The sequence below is a fragment of the Bubalus bubalis genome, chromosome 10, assembly GCF_019923935.1.
Source record: "Bubalus bubalis isolate 160015118507 breed Murrah chromosome 10, NDDB_SH_1, whole genome shotgun sequence".
Classification (NCBI taxonomy): Eukaryota; Metazoa; Chordata; class Mammalia; order Artiodactyla; family Bovidae; genus Bubalus; species Bubalus bubalis.
The window spans coordinates 2,199,549-2,218,187 of NC_059166.1; the positions used below are offsets into that span (position 1 = coordinate 2,199,549).

An 18,639-nucleotide genomic window follows, 5' to 3' on the forward strand; every position below is an offset into this window, starting at 1 on the left:
GAAATCCCATTGAAATGCATATAGAGACACAGCTGAGGCTTGCAAGAACAGGAGAAACTTTCAAATAACATGCTGGTCAGCATTAACCATGTCAGTATCTTTGCAGTTCATGTCAGGACCTTTTTAATACACATTTTTCGGGGGAGGAGGGCAGGGAGGTTGTTTATTGCTTGGCCATGCAGCCTGGGGAATCTTGGTTCCCCTCTCAGGGATCAAACCAAGGTCCTCAGCAGTGAAAACAGAGTCCTAAGCACTGGATCGCCACAGAATTCCCACATCTGTGCTTCCATGAGATGTGCTGATACTTTTCCACTTTGTTGGTGGTGGTGGTGGTCAGTTACTGTCGTGTCCGACTCTTTGAGACCCCACGGACTGCAGCACGCCAGGCCTCCCTGTCCATCAGCAACTCCCAGAGCTTGCTCAAACTCATGCCCATCAAGTCGACGCTGCCATCCGACCATTTCATTCTCTGTCATCCCCTTCTCCTCCTGCCTTCAGTCTTGCCCAGCATCAGGGTCTTTTCCAGTGAGTCAGCTTTTTGTATCGGGTGACCAAAATATTAAAACACTTTCAAAAACTTGAGTTCTATGAACTTTCTATGAAGTCAGAGAGTTGTTATTCTGTAGTTAACCTCAGACTTCAGGTAAAACCGCTTTACAGCAGCAGAAACCAACATGACCCTTGCTCTCTGCCAGCTAATTTGAGGCTCCTCACGACCAGACTCCACACACCTGTCTTTAACACCACAATGGGAGGAACAAAAGCCCTTTCATCATTGTCTCGGCAGTTTCCCGGTTCTTTCTTTAAAAGTATTCTAAACAATTAAATTTTTTAAAACTAATTTAAAAAAAAATTGAAACAACCAACTCAAACTGGCGTTTCCCTGGTAGGTCAGTTGGTAAAGAATCTGCCTGCAATGCAGGAAACCCCAGTTCGATTCCTGGGTTGTGAAGATGCCCTGGGGAAGGGAAAGGCTACCCACTCCAGTATTCTGGCCTGGAGAATTCCATGGACTGTATAGTCCATGGGGTCACAAATAGTCGGACACGACTGACCAACTTTCATTCTTAACTGTACTAGAAGCCCCAATTTTATTATGTTTTGTTAAACAAGTATTTATTAAGCACCTTCGTCTAACTGATTTGTAGAGGATTGCCATCATGGAGAGAAATGCAGCACGCTGTGCTTCCTGACGTCCTGTGACAACCGCAGCCGCCTGACCCCTGGGGACCAGCATCACCAGCACTTACGCGGCCACCTCTTAGGTCTCTGAGCTTGTTTTTTCTTCTGCCCTTTCACAATCTCATGCAAGCTGAGTGCGTCACAAGGAAATGAGATAAAGCTCAAGCCAGCCCATTCTGCTGCTGTGAACACCAACAGTAACCATGGCAATGGGAAAACGTTTAATCTTTTGCCTAAATGAGTTTTGTGAGGGCTTTCGATTGTTCCTGTTTCGTTTTGCTTTTAAGCCATGGGATGTTTTGCAATGACCAGAACAAACTGTGGTTAAAGGCTTCTTTGTGAATATTCCTGAAAGTGTTCGCGCTTATAAGCAGTTCATTGTCATCCAGCGCTTCCCAAAGCCTGCTTTGTGGAATGCTAGCCATCAGGGAGAGGGGCAGAGGGCATCCCCGGTCGGATGAGTTGGGGGTGCTACCCGTGGGAACCCCCCGGCACCCGGAGCACCCACGGCCCTGATCCTGCAGGAACAACCCCACTCGCTTTTGCTTCGTTTCCACGCTCCCCATGCATCTCTGTCCTGTGTGCGCCGGGCCTGGGCGGGGGGGTCACATGGTGAAGGAAGACGGGTTGTCGTTGTCCGCGGTCTCGCTGTTCTGCCGGGAGGTGAAGGTGTCCGAGTGCAGCCGGGAGCAGGAGAAGCCTGGAGCCTTCTGCTTCCTCCTCACACACCACAGGTCCTTCATGATCTTCAGAAAGTAGCTCCGAAACTTCTGGCCGATGAAGGCGTAGAGCGCGGGGTTGAGGCAGCTGTGCAGGAAGGCCAGCACCTCGGTGACGTTCTTGGCGTAGCCCAGCAGCTTCTCGCTGCTGCACGAGCGGCCTGTCCGGCCCAGGTTGACGGCGGTCACGAGGACCACCATGTTGTGTGGGATCTGGCAGGCCAGGAACACTAGGACCACCGCGATGATGACGCGGATAGCCCTGTGCCGCTTCGAGTTCTGCGCCTGGACTAAGGTCTTGACGATGAACGCGTAGCAGAAGATCATGAACACCAGCGGGATGAAGAAGCCGAAGAGCAGCTGCAGCCCCAGCATCAGCAGCTTCCAGCGGATGGGCTCAGACACGGTGTGGTACCGGGGCTCGCAGACGTCGCCGCCCTGCAGCTTGTACTTCTGGTTGAACGTGAAGGTCGAGCTGGAGATCAGGATGGACACCGCCCACACTGCCAGGCAGATCAGCTTGTGGTGAGCCAGGGTTCTGGAGCGGAGCCGGAAGGACTTGGTGGCCTGCACGATGGCGATGTAGCGGTCCAGGCTGATGCAGGTCAGCAGCAGCATGCCGCAGTTGAAGTTGATGGCGTAGATGCCCCGGGTCAGTTTGCACATGGCATTGCTGAAAATCCACTCGCCGGTGGCGTGGTTGACCGCCCAGAACGGGAGGGTGAGGACAAACAGGATGTCCGCCACGGCCATGTTCAAGAGATAAACGTCCGTCATGGACTTGGCTTTCTTATAAAAGGCGAAGGTGACCACCACCAGAATATTGCCCAGGAGGCCGCAGATGCATATCAAGGAGTAAGTGACCGGCACAAAGAGCCCAGAGAAACTTCTGACCTCCTGCAAGGAACACAGAAAGCTGTCGTCATCCAGTACGTAATCTGAACTATTAGCTAATCCAAAGTAGTCCTCATTTGAATCGTAGATGTTGGTGGAATTCATTGGTTCCTGGAAAGTGAACAAAGATAGAGTCAGCTGCAGTGTAATTTTCTAGGAGCAAATTGACGGTATTATTCTCTTAGGCAAAGTAAAAAGGATACTCACCACTCTCATCCTGGAGCTGGATCTGGGCAGAAAGGCTGGGCCTGGACTAGAAGGGAGTGGACTTTTCACCTCCTTGGGCTCACAGTGGAGAGAACAGGAGGGACGTGAACCTAAGGAAGAACGAAAGCAGAATGCACCACAGTTGAGTATTCTCGGAGAGCCAGAGAGTTTAGGAAATAGAATTCTTCCCATTTCAACACAAGCGTGCACAGCATGCTATTTTATACAGAAATACTCATTTAGAACTGGTGTCAGTAACCTCTTTCCATGGAAGGCCAGATGGTAAATATTCTAGAATCCGTAGGTCGTGTAGTCTCTGACACCACTGCTCAGGTCTGCTGGCAGAGCCTGAAAGCAGCTTCCGACAGCTGCGTGGACAGAGGCCGGCCAGCCGCAGGCCGTGGGCTGTGCTAGCCGATCCCCCATCTGGAGTGTAAAAACGGGCGATACCAGCGAAACCACAGGTTCACTCCGCAGAAAAATATTCTTGAAGAATTCAGTTTAATCACAGTCAACAAGATGCCACTGAACAAAACCTGTAGAAGTGTAGATGTTGCTAGGATACTTACAGTTTATAGTCCTTGCTTGAAAATATTATATATACTATTAAAGACTGCATGGCTTCCCAGGTGGCGCTAGTGGTAAAGAACCCGCCTGCCAATGCAGGAGACACAAGAGACCTGGGTTTGATCCCTGGGTCAGGAAGATCCCCTGGAGGAGGGCATGGCAAGCCACTCCAGTATTCTTGCCTGGAGAGTCCCATGGACATAGGAGACTGGCAGGCTACAGTCCCTAGGGTCACAAAGAGTCAGACACGACTGAAGGGATTTAGGAGCCACAAATGTGTCCAAAATACACTCGCTAGCAACCACTGATCTGCTGGGGCAAACACACCCTTATCTTCAGAAACCAGGCCTCAGGGAGGAAGGCTCAGGCTGGCGTGGTTAGGGAAGGCTCTATGGGCAGCACAACTCTGGGTCCCTGGAGAACCAGTCTCTGGCAGGTGACCACTCTGGCTGGAGGAATGCTGAGCCCTGGGTGTTTGTGAAACCCCAGCCTGGCCGGGTCGGCTTGACCACCGCTAAACAACCCCGATGGCACTGAGGATGTGCTGGGAATGCCGACAGGGAGCTGCAGGGCTCCAAGCTCAAGGAGCTCACTGCGAGGCAGGTACAGGCTGGAGCTGGGCCTTGCAGGAAGGCCTGTGAAATCCATCACTTTGAAACAAACAGGCAGAGGGAAAAGGAGGACTCAGTGGTCTTCCCGCACTCCCTCATCCCTCTTTACCTGGTGTGGTGCAGCGCTCTGCTTTGTCATCCCGCCACGGACAAAACCCTGGCCTGGAAGTCTGAGACTCATGGAAACGAGCGTGCCCTCTTCTCCTGCAGCTCCCCCGCGCCGTCGGCCCAGGAGGCCAGGAAGAATAGAAATGCCAGCCTTGGATGCTGAGACGGAGAAGGAGGCCCCTGCCCCGAGCCCATCGGCTGTGCCAGGCCCGTCCTCAGCTGTGGAGGCCACACTGATACCGGGGGAGGGATCCCGGGTACGCAGAGGTCACCCTGGAGGACTTCCTGCACATGCTTCTTGTGTCATATGACTCTCCCACTGCGGCTTCCTGACCACACACCAGATGGCCTAAACCCTCCCTCTCTGCTGCCCGGGGCCGAGTCTCCGCTCTGCCTGGTCCCCGCTCTGGACGAAAGATCGCAGGGACGCTTGGCTCACCTCTGCACTTTTACAGCCGCCTGAGGAAGACGCGCAATCAGAGCTTCCGTGTTGCAGAAGCATATGAGGAGATAAGCATCCATCAGATCGCCAGATTAAACGTATCAGTCGAAATATGACCTCCAGATTTATGCTTCCGGCCACAAGGGATTAGCAGAGACCAAGTGCACTGTACTGCATCAAGCAACCAAAAACGCCCACAAAATGTATCAAATCACAGTTTTCAGACACTGGGTGATGGACGGGGACTGTGGTCTGAGCTCTGTGAGGTCCCCTGGTTCTCACTGGGAGCAGTTTTCGTGTGCAGAGCAGGGCCCAGAAAACGGCCTCCTCACGGCACTGAGGACACAGGGAATCCAGGGAGACGGGCAGAGGAGAGAGGGCCCCACACACAGAGAGACAGGGGCCGCAGAGCTGTCCTGAGAGGAAGGGGAGCACAGCCAAGGAAGAGCCCTCAGAAAGGCCACAGGGCCGCCCGCAGACACCTCGCAGGCTGGAGACAGGCCTCCTGAGGGCAGGGCGGGACTGTGACAGAGGCCGGCTGATGGCCCCCACCACATTAAACCTCAGCGTTTAGCCCAGCCCAACACTCTCTCACAGAGATTTTTTTTCCCTGTCCTTGCTGAACTGCCCTTCGAAAGTGATTATTTTCTGGTTAGAACTATACTCTGCCTGTTGTTTACTTCTTCAAGAAAACACTCCCTCACAGCCTTCGAAAGTGATTATTTTCTGGTTAGAACTATACTCTGCCCCTGCTGTTTACTTCTTCGAGAAAACACTCCCCCACAGCCCTTTCCTTAGGAGCATCCTTCGTTCCAGAAAGGTCAGAGAGCGACAGCCTCTAGGACCAGCGGAGCCTCTGACGGCTGACGGCTGGACGCCAGCTGGGACGATTTACTGAGGTGAAGATTCACACCAGCAGCCTCGTCTGCAGCCCGATTTCCCTGGACTGTGAGACCCTTGTCTCCTCTCTCACGGGAGGGCACCGGCTTGAGGGCCCAAGCCCCTGTGGCCCCCTTTGCCCGGCAAAACAATCAAAGCTGCTCTTTTCTGCTTCACCCAAAACTCTGTCTCTGCAGAGTTTTATTCTCTTTTATTCGGCTCCAGTGAACAGAGGCTGGGTTTTGGCATTAGCAGCGACCACGACCCTCCAAGTCCCAGGACCCTGGGTGCACCCTCAGAAGGAAACCGTCTCAGGAGTAACAGGGTTAAGATAAGCCAGGTTAAGATAAATGCCTCTCCGGACCTGCCAGGACAGAGCCTGAGAGAAAGTCTCAGATGAGCCATCTGATTCCAATCATAAAGCTGCCTTCAGAATGAAGGAATCCCCCAAATTAAAGATATACGACCAAGTTCAGCCTTCAACACGCAAAATTCATAATGTCCGGTACCCAACAAGATGTCTAGCGCTGTAGACTGAATGCTTGCAGCTCCCCAAGGTTCACACGATGAAGCCGAATCCCCAGGGCGACGGCGCGTGGATGTGCAAGGCCCCCGCCCGCGCCCCCGGGGGGATCAGCGCCCTCATAAGGAACGACGCGTAGGAGAGCCCACTTCCTCTCTGCTCGCCGTCCTGTGCGGACTCCGTGAGAAGATGCAAACCAGGAAGCAGGCTTTCATCAGACCTGGATCCGCTGGGGTCTGACCTTGGGCTTCCCAACCCCCAGAACTGTGAGAAGTAAAACGTTTGCTGTGGAAGCCAGTCGGTCAGCAGTAACTTGTTGTCGCAGCTCAAGCTGATCTAAGGCACAGACATTCAGAATGACGGGAAGTGACCCGTGAGCCACACAAGAAGCCAGAAAGACGGCAGAAATGATGGAATCAGCGAAGCAGAAGCCCCAGCAGCCGCTATAAATACACCATACGTGAGTCTGCTGGCCACTCAGTCGTGTCTGACTCTCTGCGGCCCCGTGGTCTGATGCTAGTATAAATATAGTGATGTTCCTGAAGCGGCAGTAATTGTAAAGAACCCGCCTGCCAAAGGAGGAGACATCAGAGACACAAGCTCGATCCCTGGGTCAGGAAGATCCCCTGGAGGAGAGCATGGCAACCCGCTCCCGTGTTCTTGCCTGGAGAATCCCGTGGACAGAGGAGCCTGGCGGGCTACAGTTCACAGGGTCACAAAGAGTTGGACACGACTGAAGCCTCTTAGCACGCATGCATGATAAACACTGCACGTGATCAGGAAGGCAGAGGAGAGCGCAGACACGATGAGGATGCCAGGAAAGGTATAGAGAGACAAAAGAAAGATCCTGATGAAATACGCAATGTGTAAAATGAGATTACACAGACTGGTGACTTCCCTGCTGGTCCAGGGGTTACGACTCTGTGCTCCCACTGCAGGGGGCTCAGGTTTGATCCCTGGTCAGGGAACTAAGATCCATAATACCTCTCAGATGCAAAAAAAAAAAAAAAAAAAAAAAAAAAAACCACCGATGGGGATTAACATCAGACTGAACTCTGTTGACATGCACAAAACAATTGTGATTCTATATTCCAGCAACATTTAGAAATTGAAATTGAAAAACAAATTATAAGAGCATCAGAAAACATGAAATCAGATGTTTATGGACACATTCCCCCCTCATCCATACCCTTAAAACTATAAAACAACACGGAGAGAAATTAAATAATCTAAATTAATGGAGATATATATTTATGATCAAACAACTCAATGTTGTTCAAAGGTCAGTGCACTCCAAGTTGATCTACAGAGACAAACAAATCCAAGTGAAAACGGTGGCAGGGGTGTTTGTAGAAATCGACAAGGTAAATTTAAAATGATAAAGAAACTCAAGGGATTTAAAATAGCCTAAGCAACTTTGAAAGAGAGAACAAACATGTAGGACTTACAATACCCGATCTCCAGACTTGCTACGAAGTTGCAGTAGTTATGGCAGTCGGGTGCTATAAGAGAACAGATCCATGAAGCAGCCGAGCAGCAAAGAGACTCAGTTCTTACTAAAGGACCAGAGGTAATTCCGGAGGAACAACAGTCCGTTCTGTACATAGAGCCAGCACAGCTGGATATTCTCGTATGAAGGTTGATCTGTACCCCTTATCTGACACCGCAGGCAAAAAAAAAAAAAAATCAGCACAGATTACAGCTCTATATGTGAGAGCTAGAAGCACAGAACACCCAGAAGAAAGCATCGCAGAAAGTTGTCATGCCCTTGGGGATGGAGGAGATCTCATATAGATTGCTCAGAACTGATAAATTGTAACTCATCAGAATTTAAGACTTCTGCGCTTTGAAAGACTTCAGAAAATGAAAAGATGTTGAATGGGGAAAAAAAATGTAAATTTGTATCTCTTCACTGCAGCCAACATCTTCAAACACTTACAACTCAGTGACAACTCAGGAAGAATCAGGCGAAAGACGTTAAGTCGATTCACCAAAGAAAACACACGGACGGCAAAAAGCATACCCAAAGGCACACCGAGCCCTTAGTTATCAGGGAGATGCAAGTTAAAACCGCAGTCAGCGGTCATGTCACGCTCATCAGACTGGCTGAAATCAAAAGGGCAAGCGACAATGTGGAAGAGCCGGCCAAGGGCATCCCCCCAAGCAGTGGGGCCGTGACGCAGAGACCGGCTCTGAGAACACAGGGCCGGGCCTCTCGGGTCACACACACACACACTCACCACTCGAACCGCAGCTGACCCCTGCATTCACCCGAGAGAATGAAAATGAAAGACGCACAGTCACAGGCTTGTTCTTAGTGGCCCAGGCTGGAAAGAACCCCGGTGCCCATCGGCTGGCAAGCAGATATGTAAATGGCGCCCCAGACACACACGGGGCCCCAGTCCACAGGAAGCCAGGGGCAGCTGACTGCCCGCAGTGCCAGGGCATTTTTCTAGGTGAAGAACTTAAACCTGTATGCCCGGGTTCTGCGTTGTTCCGATTATACGGAATTCTAGAAGAGGCTGGACGACGGTGGTGGAAGCCGAGTCGGTGACGGCCGTGGGTGGGGAGTGGGGAGAAGGGGCTGCCAGAATGGCCCGGGGGGCCTTTCTGAGGTGCCCGAGACGCACCCCATCAGGATGATGGCCGCTGGCAAAGCCCACTGAGGGCCGCTTTCAGTCTGGGGGCACTTACTGCTACCATTTGTGCCTCAAGCAGCATAAGAACAACTGCACGGGGTTCCATATAAACGCGCTGATGCTGGCGACAGGTGCCCATGAGGACCGAGCGGGTTGTGGAGGGTCTGTGGGGGAAGGAGTAGAGATGACCCCAGAAGGAGGAAGAGGGACAGGTTGAGGGGGAGGGGTACAGGTGCACGGGGAGGGGCTGGGGCAGAGCTGGAGCGGAGACCCCGTGCTGCGGGGGCCGTGGGGGCCCGGGGGGCCCCGAGGGAGGCCAGACCTGGGGTATCAACATGGGCCCTGGGTGGGCACCTGGGTCAGCTCCTCGTCCCGTGTGGAGACGAGGGGGCAGCCCCGCTGAAACGCAGCCGGGGAGGACCCAGGGCACTGGGCCCAGCCGGACCCCCACTCAGGGAAACTACTTCTCAACTGCACTGTGATAGATAGTAATGCTGTCAATCTGTTATTATTAACGATGATAATAGTTCAATCAATGATTGTGAAACGGCTGCTGACGCTGAGCGTGCGAGGATGCACATAAGCTCCAGCCCTTCAGGCCACACGGCGGACACTTCCAAAAGAGACTTCAGAAGCCAGGCCGGAATCACGTCTATTCCTGAGTGAGTCAGTGAAGGGCATGCTCAGTCGCTCAGTCGTGTCTGACTCTTTGTGACCCCATGGACTATAGCCCACCAGGCTCCTCCGTCCAAGGGATTCTGCAGGCAAGAGTACTGGAGGGGGCTGCATGCCCTCCTCCAGGGGATCTTCCTGACCCCGGGATGGCACCCACATCTCCTGCATTGGCAGGGGCTTTGTTACGACGGCACCACCCGAGAAACCTTGAGACATTATTTTAATTTCCTTTGATTGACTCTTTTTTTCTGATTAAAATGGCAGAATACACCACAGTAACCCGCATCTGTAAATCGCCTATCTTTCAGGGATAGTGTTACACAGCTGTTGGGAATAAGCATTATTCAAATGTGGACGATGACGGATGCATCGCTCTTGTGGTGAATGAAGCTCGGTGTTCTTGGAAACACGGCTTTCGAGTCCTCGTGTGCGCCAGGCACGGGCAGTACCTGGAAACGGTTCAGCCTGCCCCAGACCACCACCCTCGTTACAAAGTCACGTCAGCTCTGTGAAGGGACCGTACTGGTGACAGACGGGCAAAGTGCCTTTCTTTCCCCTCAGGTAAGTGACTCAGATCCTGAGCAGCAACAGTCAGCTTTTTGGAGAAGGATTCTGTCCTTTCTAACAGACGGACTCTCTGTTGTTCTTATGAAAATTGTAAAAACATTAAGATGTTTAAAAGGAGACATTTCTGTACCTGCCTTAATGAACAGAGAATAAAACAGACATGTGGAAATCTGTCACAACCAAAATAGCAAAGTGAAATAATGCTCAATAAATGTTAAAAGTAACTGATGCTCCATTCTTGGGCCAGATTGCTGTAAGGTTTAAGACGAGGTGCGGGATAGCGTCGTCGAGTCTACAGCGGTCAGACTTACAGAGGAATTTAGAGTTGCGCTGTGGGAAACTCTGCTGGCCAGAAGCAAGGGAAGCCAAGTGGCCGTGATGCTGCAGAGAGACCCCGTGCATCAGACCGGGGTGCTCCTCTGCAAAGACGGGGGCCAGGGAGGGGTGAGATCACTGACCACCTGCAGGGAGGCCATTTGAGAGGGTCTAGGCTTACACCCTCCTGCAAAGGGTAAGAAGGCGGCCAATGAGTAGAGATGGCATCCAAAGAACTGACCGAACGTCAGGAAGATTATTTGAACGGTTTGGCAAGCTGGGCACGAGCTGCCTTGGGGGCCGGCGAAGCCCAGGTCAGGCGCAGTGGTCACTGCTCAGGCATGTGTGAGCCGGGTCAGACCTGCCCAATCGGAGTCTCTGGTGGAGTGCTCTTTGGAGAGGAAAGGGTTAGAGCGGGTGCCCCTCTCCTCTCCAGCTGGGGGCCGTGGGGGCAGGACGGGCTGGAACCTTGCGAGGCACCTTTGTGAGGGGAGGGTCTGGCTGAGGAGCTCTGAGGCAGACAGCCCTGTGTGCCCCGGACGCTTCGCCACCAGTAAGCCTGGAGCTGGGCTGCTGGGGCCCCGTCCACCGAGGGTGTGGGGCGGGGGAGAGGCAGCTTCCAACCGGGCGGTGAGCGGGTAAAGACGCGGGCGCCCGGAGGACGGTGCTTTCTCGTGTCCTGCTCACAACAGGAGCCCGTGCGCGCCTGTCTTTTGAGCCATCAGAGCAGTTGGGCATCAGATGAGCTCGAAAGCCCGTGCAGGGCGGTGGCGACCACTCACCCCCCTTCACAGCGCCTCCGGTGACTCGAATGCACGTTTGTGTGAGCGCCGTGGCTTCGTCGGGGAGTCCAGCCTCTAAGAGCTATAGCGCTGGAGTTTAGGTCAGCATGTAAGTCAGTGAGCTTAGATCAGTGAGTCCCTGGAGATGCTCTGGCTTCACAGAAAGCCCGGGCGAGGATGGGCCAGGAAGAGAAGCTCCGGGGTTAGTTTTGGGAGCTGCCGCCTCCTGCCTCCTCCTTCTGGAATGTCCACGTCATCGTTTATCCCCAGGAGCTCCTCAGAACCTGTGTCGCCCTTTGGAAAAAGCTGATGGAAAGGAGTCTATCCTTCCCTGCTTCCGGCCTCCCTCCTTTCCTTCCGAGACAAGCATAAACGTCACGCCCACGAGCCGCCTAGCCAGCAGCTCGGAGCTTGGACCAGTGCTGGGAGGATGTCCCCAAGGCAAGGGAGGCCTCCCCTTCAGTACCAGCTGGTCTCCACGCCAGGCTGTGGCCAGGAGTAGACGCACCCTCAGAGACTGCAGGAAGGGGACGGCGAACAGGTCCTGCACCAGCCCCGGCGGAGTCGCTTCTCATCGTGGACACACAGAACTCATGTTTCTAAAACTCAGGCCATCGAATGGCTTCTCTTCCTTTGGCAGAGGCACACAGTGACAAGCCGAACCTTTGCACGATTTTTGCACTGAAGGTTTGAGGCCATAAATGACAAGTAGACATGCCAGAACCCAAGACTGAATGGAGCCTTGGGGAGCGAGCCCCTGCCTTCAGTTGTCACACGGTGAAGACTCGAGGAAACCTTAGCGCTACTTAATTAGACCAACATCTTTAACACGGTGTTCACAACCCTAATCCACATTTCATCACGATTAGCAGCGTGGCTGCCTTGGGCCGCTGTCATTAGGCGCCGTGTGCTGAGGAAGGCACCTCCGAAACTAGCGGCTCAGTGACTGCCTCGCTCAAGAATGCCAAGAGCACCTCACGGCGCGCGCCCTCAGATCGGAACAGCTGTGCCCAGCTGCTCTCAAGCCCACCAGAGGCCGCCCCCGCCGCCCCCTGGGGCCTCCATTGCACAGAGGCCTCTTCTTGGGACTCTGAGGGCTTCGGAAGCCTGCTCACAGGCAGAGGACAAGGACAGAGAATGGCTCAGGCCCTCAGCAGGCAGCGTCTTCGCTGGGGCCGGGTGACTGAGGACAGGCTCACAGGGAGACAGATTACTGGTCTGTTCTCCACTGGGGCCAGAAGCGGGTGGGGCAAAGGGGAGCAGGATACTGGAGAGGAGAGGGGAGGAGGAAGGAAGGGGGGAGGGGAGGGGGGAGGGGGGAGGGGGAGGGGAGGGGAGGGGGGAGGGGAGAGGGAGAGGGGAGGGGAGGGGGGATGTGTCCATAAATATTTGATTTCATGTTTTCTGATGCTATTATAATTTGTTTTTCAATTTCAGTTTCTAAATGTAGAATCAGAGTCGTAACCCCTGGACCAGCAGGGAAGTCACCAGTCTGTGTAATCTCATTTTACACATTGCGCATTTCATCTTCAGGATCTTTCTTTAGTCTTTTTATATCTTTCCTGGCATCCTCATCATGTCTATGCTTTCCTCTGCCTTCCTGATCACGTGCAGTGTTTATACTGCATGCGTGCTAAGAGGCTTCAGTCGTGTCCGACTCTTTGTGACCCTGTGAACTGTAGCCCGCCAGGGAGGGGAGGAGGGGAGGGGAGGAGGGGAGGAGAGGAGTAGAGTGTAGTAGAGGGGAGGAGGGGAAGGGAGAGGAGGGGAGGGGGAGAAGGGAAGGGGAGGGGGTGGAGGGGAGGGGAGGGGAGGGGGAGAAGGGGAGGGGAGAGGGAGAAGGGAAGGGGAGGGGGTGGAGGGGAGAGGAGGGGAGGAGTAGAGGGGAGAAGGGGAGGAGGGGAAAGGGGGAGGGGAGGGGGTGCAGGGGAGGGGAAGGGAGGAGAGGGGAGGAGGGGAGGAGAGGAGGAGAGGAGTAGAGTGTAGTAGAGGGGAGGAGGGGAAGGGAGGGGAGGGGAGGGAGAGAAGAGAAGGGGAGGGGGTGGAGGGGAGGGGAGGGGAGGGGGAGAAGGGGAGGAGAGGGGGAGAAGGGGAGGGGAGGGGAAGCAGAGGGGAGGAGGGGAGGGGGAGGAGGGGAGGGGAGGGAGGAGGAGGGGAGGGGAGGGGGGAGGGGGGAGGAGACGAGTAGAGTGTAGAGAGGGGAAGAGGGGAGGGAGTAGAGGGGAGGGGAGGTGGGGAGGGGGTGGAGGGAAGTAGAGGGTAGTAGAGGGGAAGAGAGGAGGGGAGGGGAGAGGAGGGTAGTGGAGGGGAGGAGGGGAGGCGGCTGGAAAAGCAGGAGGGGTGGGCAATAGGCCACCCTCAGCCTTTGGTCCCTTTGACCAAGGGCAGACTCTACCCATGAAAATTAAATATGCATAAACATTAACATTTATCAAAGTATTATCAGCAAGGAAAACTTAAAGTTTTCATTTAAACAAATTAAACAAGTTTAACCGTTTGCTACAATTAAAGCAGAAGGTTTTCAACCTGTGCTTATTCTCATAAATAGTGCTGGCCCCAAGACAAGGAGCAAGAACAAAAGGTGCATGTGTGTGTACATGTGTGTACATGGTGAGTACGCACATGCACGTGCATACATGTGGGTACATAACTGCGCACATGTATGGATGTTACATTGCATGTATGGGCATGTGTATGTGTGTTATGTATTACATGCATGTGTGTGGCATGTGTATGATGTGTGTGTGTGTGTGCTGTGTGCGCACATGGAGGCATATGTGTGTGTTGTGTGTTACGTGTGTGTGGTGTGTGTATAATGTGTGTGCACAGTGTGCACACATGGAGGCATGTGTGTTATGTGTTACATGTGTGTGTGGCGTGTGTATAATATGTGTGTGCTGTGTACACACATAGAGGCATGTGTGTGTTATGAGTTACATGTGTGTGGCACGTGTATAATGTGTGTGTGCTGTGTGCACACATAGAGGAATGCTTGTGTTATGTGTTACGTGTGTGTGGCGTGTGTATAATATGTGTGTGCTGTGTACACACATGGTGGCGTGTGTGTGTTATGTGTTACGTGTGTGTGTGGTGTGTGTATAATATGTGTGTGCTGTGTACACCCATGGTGGCATGTGTGTTATGTGTTACATGTGTGTGTGGCATGTGTATAATATGTGTGTGCTGTGTACACACATGGTGGCATGTGTGTGTTACGTGTTACATGTGTGTGGCATGTGTATAATGTGTGTGTGCTGTGTGCACACATGGAAGCGTGTGTGTGTGTGTGTAGGCCTGTGTATACGCATGTGCATATGCATGTGCATGTTTGCTGAGGCTGGAGGGCAGGTGTGCACGCTTTATGTTCTAATCACACAGTGGGCTTTGGGATCCCTACTGTATGTCTACGACCGTGCTAAGTCTCTCAACGTCCCTTTCAGATGACTTACACCCACTTTACAGGCTTTCCTTGTGGTTCAGTGGGGAAGAATCTGCCTGCCAATGTGGGAGCCACAGGTTCACTCTCTGCCCTGGAGAAGGGAATGGTAACGCACTCCAGTATGCTTGCCTGGAGAATTCCATGGACAGAGGAGCCTGGGAGGCTATAGTTCGTGGGGTCGCAAAGAGTCAGACGTGACTTAGCGACTAAACTACAGCATACCCGCTTCACAAACGAGAAGACTGCAGTTCATTCTATTCACCTTGTCTCCAGCCGGTCTTACTAAAGGACTACACAATTCCCACAAGATCTTAAATAATGTCCTTACTTTAAAACATTATAGACATCAGAGCCTTGCCTACCGCAGAGGGCGGCATTCAGTGCCGTGCGGCTGCTGTCTGCATCCACTTGGCGCACAGGCGCACAGCGTTTTATCCTTTTTTAGATGAATGTCAGTGGAGCTGAAACTCTAGGCTGGCTTCCTTCTGCTTTTGCATAAACGTGGTTAAGAAAGAAGCCAGAAGGTTTTTTCCAGTGAGTTGAATATAGGTTTGTATTTTTTTTTCTTCTGGTTCCTTTTGCTTCTTCAAAAGCTCATTTTACCTTTTCTTTTTCATTTACAGTAATTAATGTTACACCTCTAATCATTTCAAGAACTAATGACTAATTCAGACTTGTCACTGGTTTCTTTCCAGTGCTGATCACTACAATATCTGTTTTCTGCAACTACCTGGGCTTTGGAGGAATCGGTGGAGACTGTCTTAAAGACCCCCGTGCACCCTTTTATAGTCACGAGACGCTACCTCCCTCATTACTGTGGGGTTTGCCGCCATTATTAGAGCTTTTCCTGCGTTGTGCTGAGTCTCATAAAAATTTCCACCCCATCAATTTCTCTTAAATGACTGCCTGACAAGCTCCTTCCCAATCAACCTCCAACTACTCAAGACCCTCACTCGAACTTTGTCCTTAATCACCTTTCTCATCACCTCCAACACATTTTTAGCTCAGGTTTGGCTTTCCAAACTCTTTGTGGCCTTATCTAAGTAAAGAACTGCATTTCTCCCCAGACCAATGCCCCACGGATATCACATTATGAGGCAATGACCAAACGGCCCAAGCTCTAGTGCGAGACAGAATGAAATCACTTACTGTACGTTTAGGGGGAGAGCAAGCTTCCTGAAAACACAGCACTATTCCTCAAAGTGCAAGGACGCTGCGCGTGTGAAAATGAGCATGCTTTATGAAATGTAAACACAGACAGCACGCCAGCATCCTGGAATCCTCAAGAGGCAAGCAGGTTCATGTCTAATATTCCTCAGATGCAGGATCAGAGAAGAAAAGACGTTTTTGAAAGGGGCTTAGCAGGCTCACCTCCAAAAGGCCGTGGTCCGGAGCGCACGGTTCTGCTACACGGCCCTCACACAGGCGCAGGCATTCCCCCTGTGACCTCTCGCCAGATGCACTTTCTAATGGTCATTAAGAAAAAAGCAGTGAGGGACCGGGATTAACCAGAAGCAAATTGCTGAATTACCACTTCCTATGTAAAAGGAACGCCTATTTGCCCAAATACAGATGGTTAACCATCTATATCCTGTAGGTTATAAAACGATCATATGACTCCCTGGAGCAGCAGTAGAGCTGATGAGAAGGGAGGGGCCTGGGTGGGGTTATCCCCGCAAGAAGGGCTCTGAGCTGCCTTTCAAGGTGTGGCAATGACATCGTGCTCAAACATGGCTTCTCCGGGCCAGCGACCTCTAGGAGCAGGGCAGCATCGTGTGCTGCCCGGAAAGACATACGAGGGTTTAGAAAGGCCATTGAGCATGGTGGACGGAGCCTCTGGAGCCCCCTCCCTGTTCACCTGAAAGCTGAGCGCCACAGCCAGGTTCTGACCCTCCGCAGCCCCAGGCCCTCCTCTGCGCAGTGAAGGCCGCGGCGCGCAGCCCCAGACGGCCACGGGGCAGCAGGCACGGCTCACGAGACTGGCAGGGAGGACAGCGCCTGGAGTGGGGCTGAGTAGTGAGTGGGCTGCTTAGGCATCTCTGACTCTTTGGGACCCCACGGGCTGTAGCCCACCAGGCTCCTCTGTCCATGGGATTCTCCAGGCAAGAGTAGTAGAGTGGGTTGCCATTTCCTCCTCCAGGGGATTTTTCCAACCCAGGGATCAAACCCAGGCCTCCCACATTGCAGGCAGACGCTTTACCCTCTGAGCCACCAGGGGAGCCCAGGAGTGGAGAAAGTGCTCAATAAACTCGAGTTTTGGGAGGATAAAAACCCAGGTGGCTCAGTGGTAAAGAAGCCGCCTACAGTGCAGGACGTGGGGGTTCAGTAGGGACGATCCCCTGGAGAAGGAAATAGCAACCCACTCCAGGATTCTTGCCTGGAGAATCCCATGGACAGAGGAGCCCGGTGGGCCACAGTCCATGGGGTTGCAAAGAATCGGACACGACTGAGCAACTAACACACATACACACACACACACACACACACTGTTGTATCCTCTGGGATCAAAAACATCTTGTGTGGTGATGGATGCTAGCTAGACTTATCGTTCATTTCAAATATATGTAAATATCAGATCACTGTGTCAGGCACCTGGAACTAATATAATGGCAGATGTCAATTATCTCTCAACTTAAAAACACACAAGACCCTAAACTGCAGGACACATGACCATTGGGAGGTGGCAGGTGAGAAGCCTCCCGAGTGCGTGTTGCTGGATCTAGGGATGGATATGAGGAGGAGCATTTCGATGAGCCACTAGGGGAGCTCGTTTTTCGGTATAAGTGGCTTTAAGAAATCAGCAAAAAGGTTAAAGAAAAGATATTCTAGAATCATAGACGTGTTCCCCATCATGTAGTGAGTCATTATGATCCAAGTCTCAGGAAATCGTTTCATAAAAAGACTGACAGCAAAGTGCTACTGTTGCTGTTCAATAGCTAAGTCATGTCCAACTCTCGGCGACCCCGGGGACTGCAGCATGCCCGGCTTCCCTGGTCTTTGCAAGGTTTTACAGCAAAGACCAACAGAGAGCAAGGCCGGGTGGAGTCACGCGTTCCCTCCCTCCGAGCCTGTGCCCTCCCATCTCGTGCTAAGCCGACCACGCTGCCCACGCACAGCCCCTGTCCCTCGGCTGGGTGCTGACCGAGCATCGGTCAGGGTCTCTCCGTGCTGTGGACCCCAGAGCCCGGCTCGCCCCAGGCCTTGGGCACCCTGTGGCATGGCCCCGGGCCCCTTTCTGCTCCTCCCGGGAATTGTCGGAACAGAGCGGGACCCTCTCCCTGGACCTCGCGGGCTTCTTCCCTGCCCAGTTTCTGCTCATCCCTGCCCCCACTACCCCCGACCTGCAGAAGAAGAGCCTTTTTCCATCTGACTGAGAGGCTGGACGACCTTACGGCCCCAGGACCCCGCCATCCCAAAAAATGCTCTTCCCTCTGTCACAACAACCCTTTGGAAGGACAGTCTCTCCGGGTCCTGACGTGTCTTGCTCTGGTGGGTCTTGAGGTTCTCCACTGACACGGTGTCCTGCCCGCTCCTCTGAAAAGAACCCTCCCTGTGACATCCCGCGCGGTCCCTGACCTGGACGACTGACGCCCGAGGGAGAGGAGGGGACCGTGTCCTTCCCGCCCCTCCGTCGCACCCCTGCTCCTCACCCCACTGCCGCCACCACCTCCTCTGAGACCCTGCTCCTGCGGGCGGAAGCTGCTGGAAGGGCTGCCCGCCATGCCAGCTCCTGGCTGAGGTCAAGAGTCAGGTCACCGCCGGATCGAGGGACACGGGTGTCACACACCCTCTAACCCACCAGTTCCCCCTGACGTCCCCTTCGACAGTCTTATTTGGCGAGAGGGTGGGAAGGTATGTCCTTTTGTGGCTCAGTATCACCCCGGCCCCAGCCTGCCTAAAACAGGAAAAATAGACTTGAATTTGCTGAGGACCCCGAAGGGCAGTGAGTGGGGTTCAGCACGCCGACAAGAGCAGTGCCAGGAGGCAGCACCCGGAGACGAGGGGCCTGGAGCGCCTTCCCTTCCTGGACACGGGTGCTGGGCCGCCCGTCGGGGGAGCCCAGGGCTGGAGGGGGCGCCCCCTGAGGGAC

General features: G+C 53.2%; 1 protein-coding gene across 3 annotated transcripts in view; it reads right to left on the minus strand.

Annotated features, from left to right (window-relative positions):
- Positions 1-449: 449 nt before the first annotated feature.
- Positions 450-18,639, minus strand: part of CCR6 (C-C motif chemokine receptor 6) — a 30,172-nt gene continuing 11,982 nt past the window's right edge. Inside the window, exons 1-3 of one of the 3 annotated variants that reach the window (XM_044924000.1) lie at positions 15,921-16,053; positions 3,003-3,112; positions 450-2,906 (exon numbers count right to left, since the gene is read on the minus strand). In XM_044924000.1, the coding sequence (XP_044779935.1) occupies positions 1,788-2,906; positions 3,003-3,011 (1,128 nt within the window). In that variant the 5' untranslated portion in view covers positions 3,012-3,112; positions 15,921-16,053 and the 3' untranslated portion in view covers positions 450-1,787. Of the gene's footprint in view, positions 2,907-3,002; positions 3,113-4,289; positions 6,788-15,920; positions 16,054-18,639 lie in introns of those variants that run through there. The other 2 variants (XM_044923999.1, XM_006067030.3) reach the window with 2 other exon arrangements.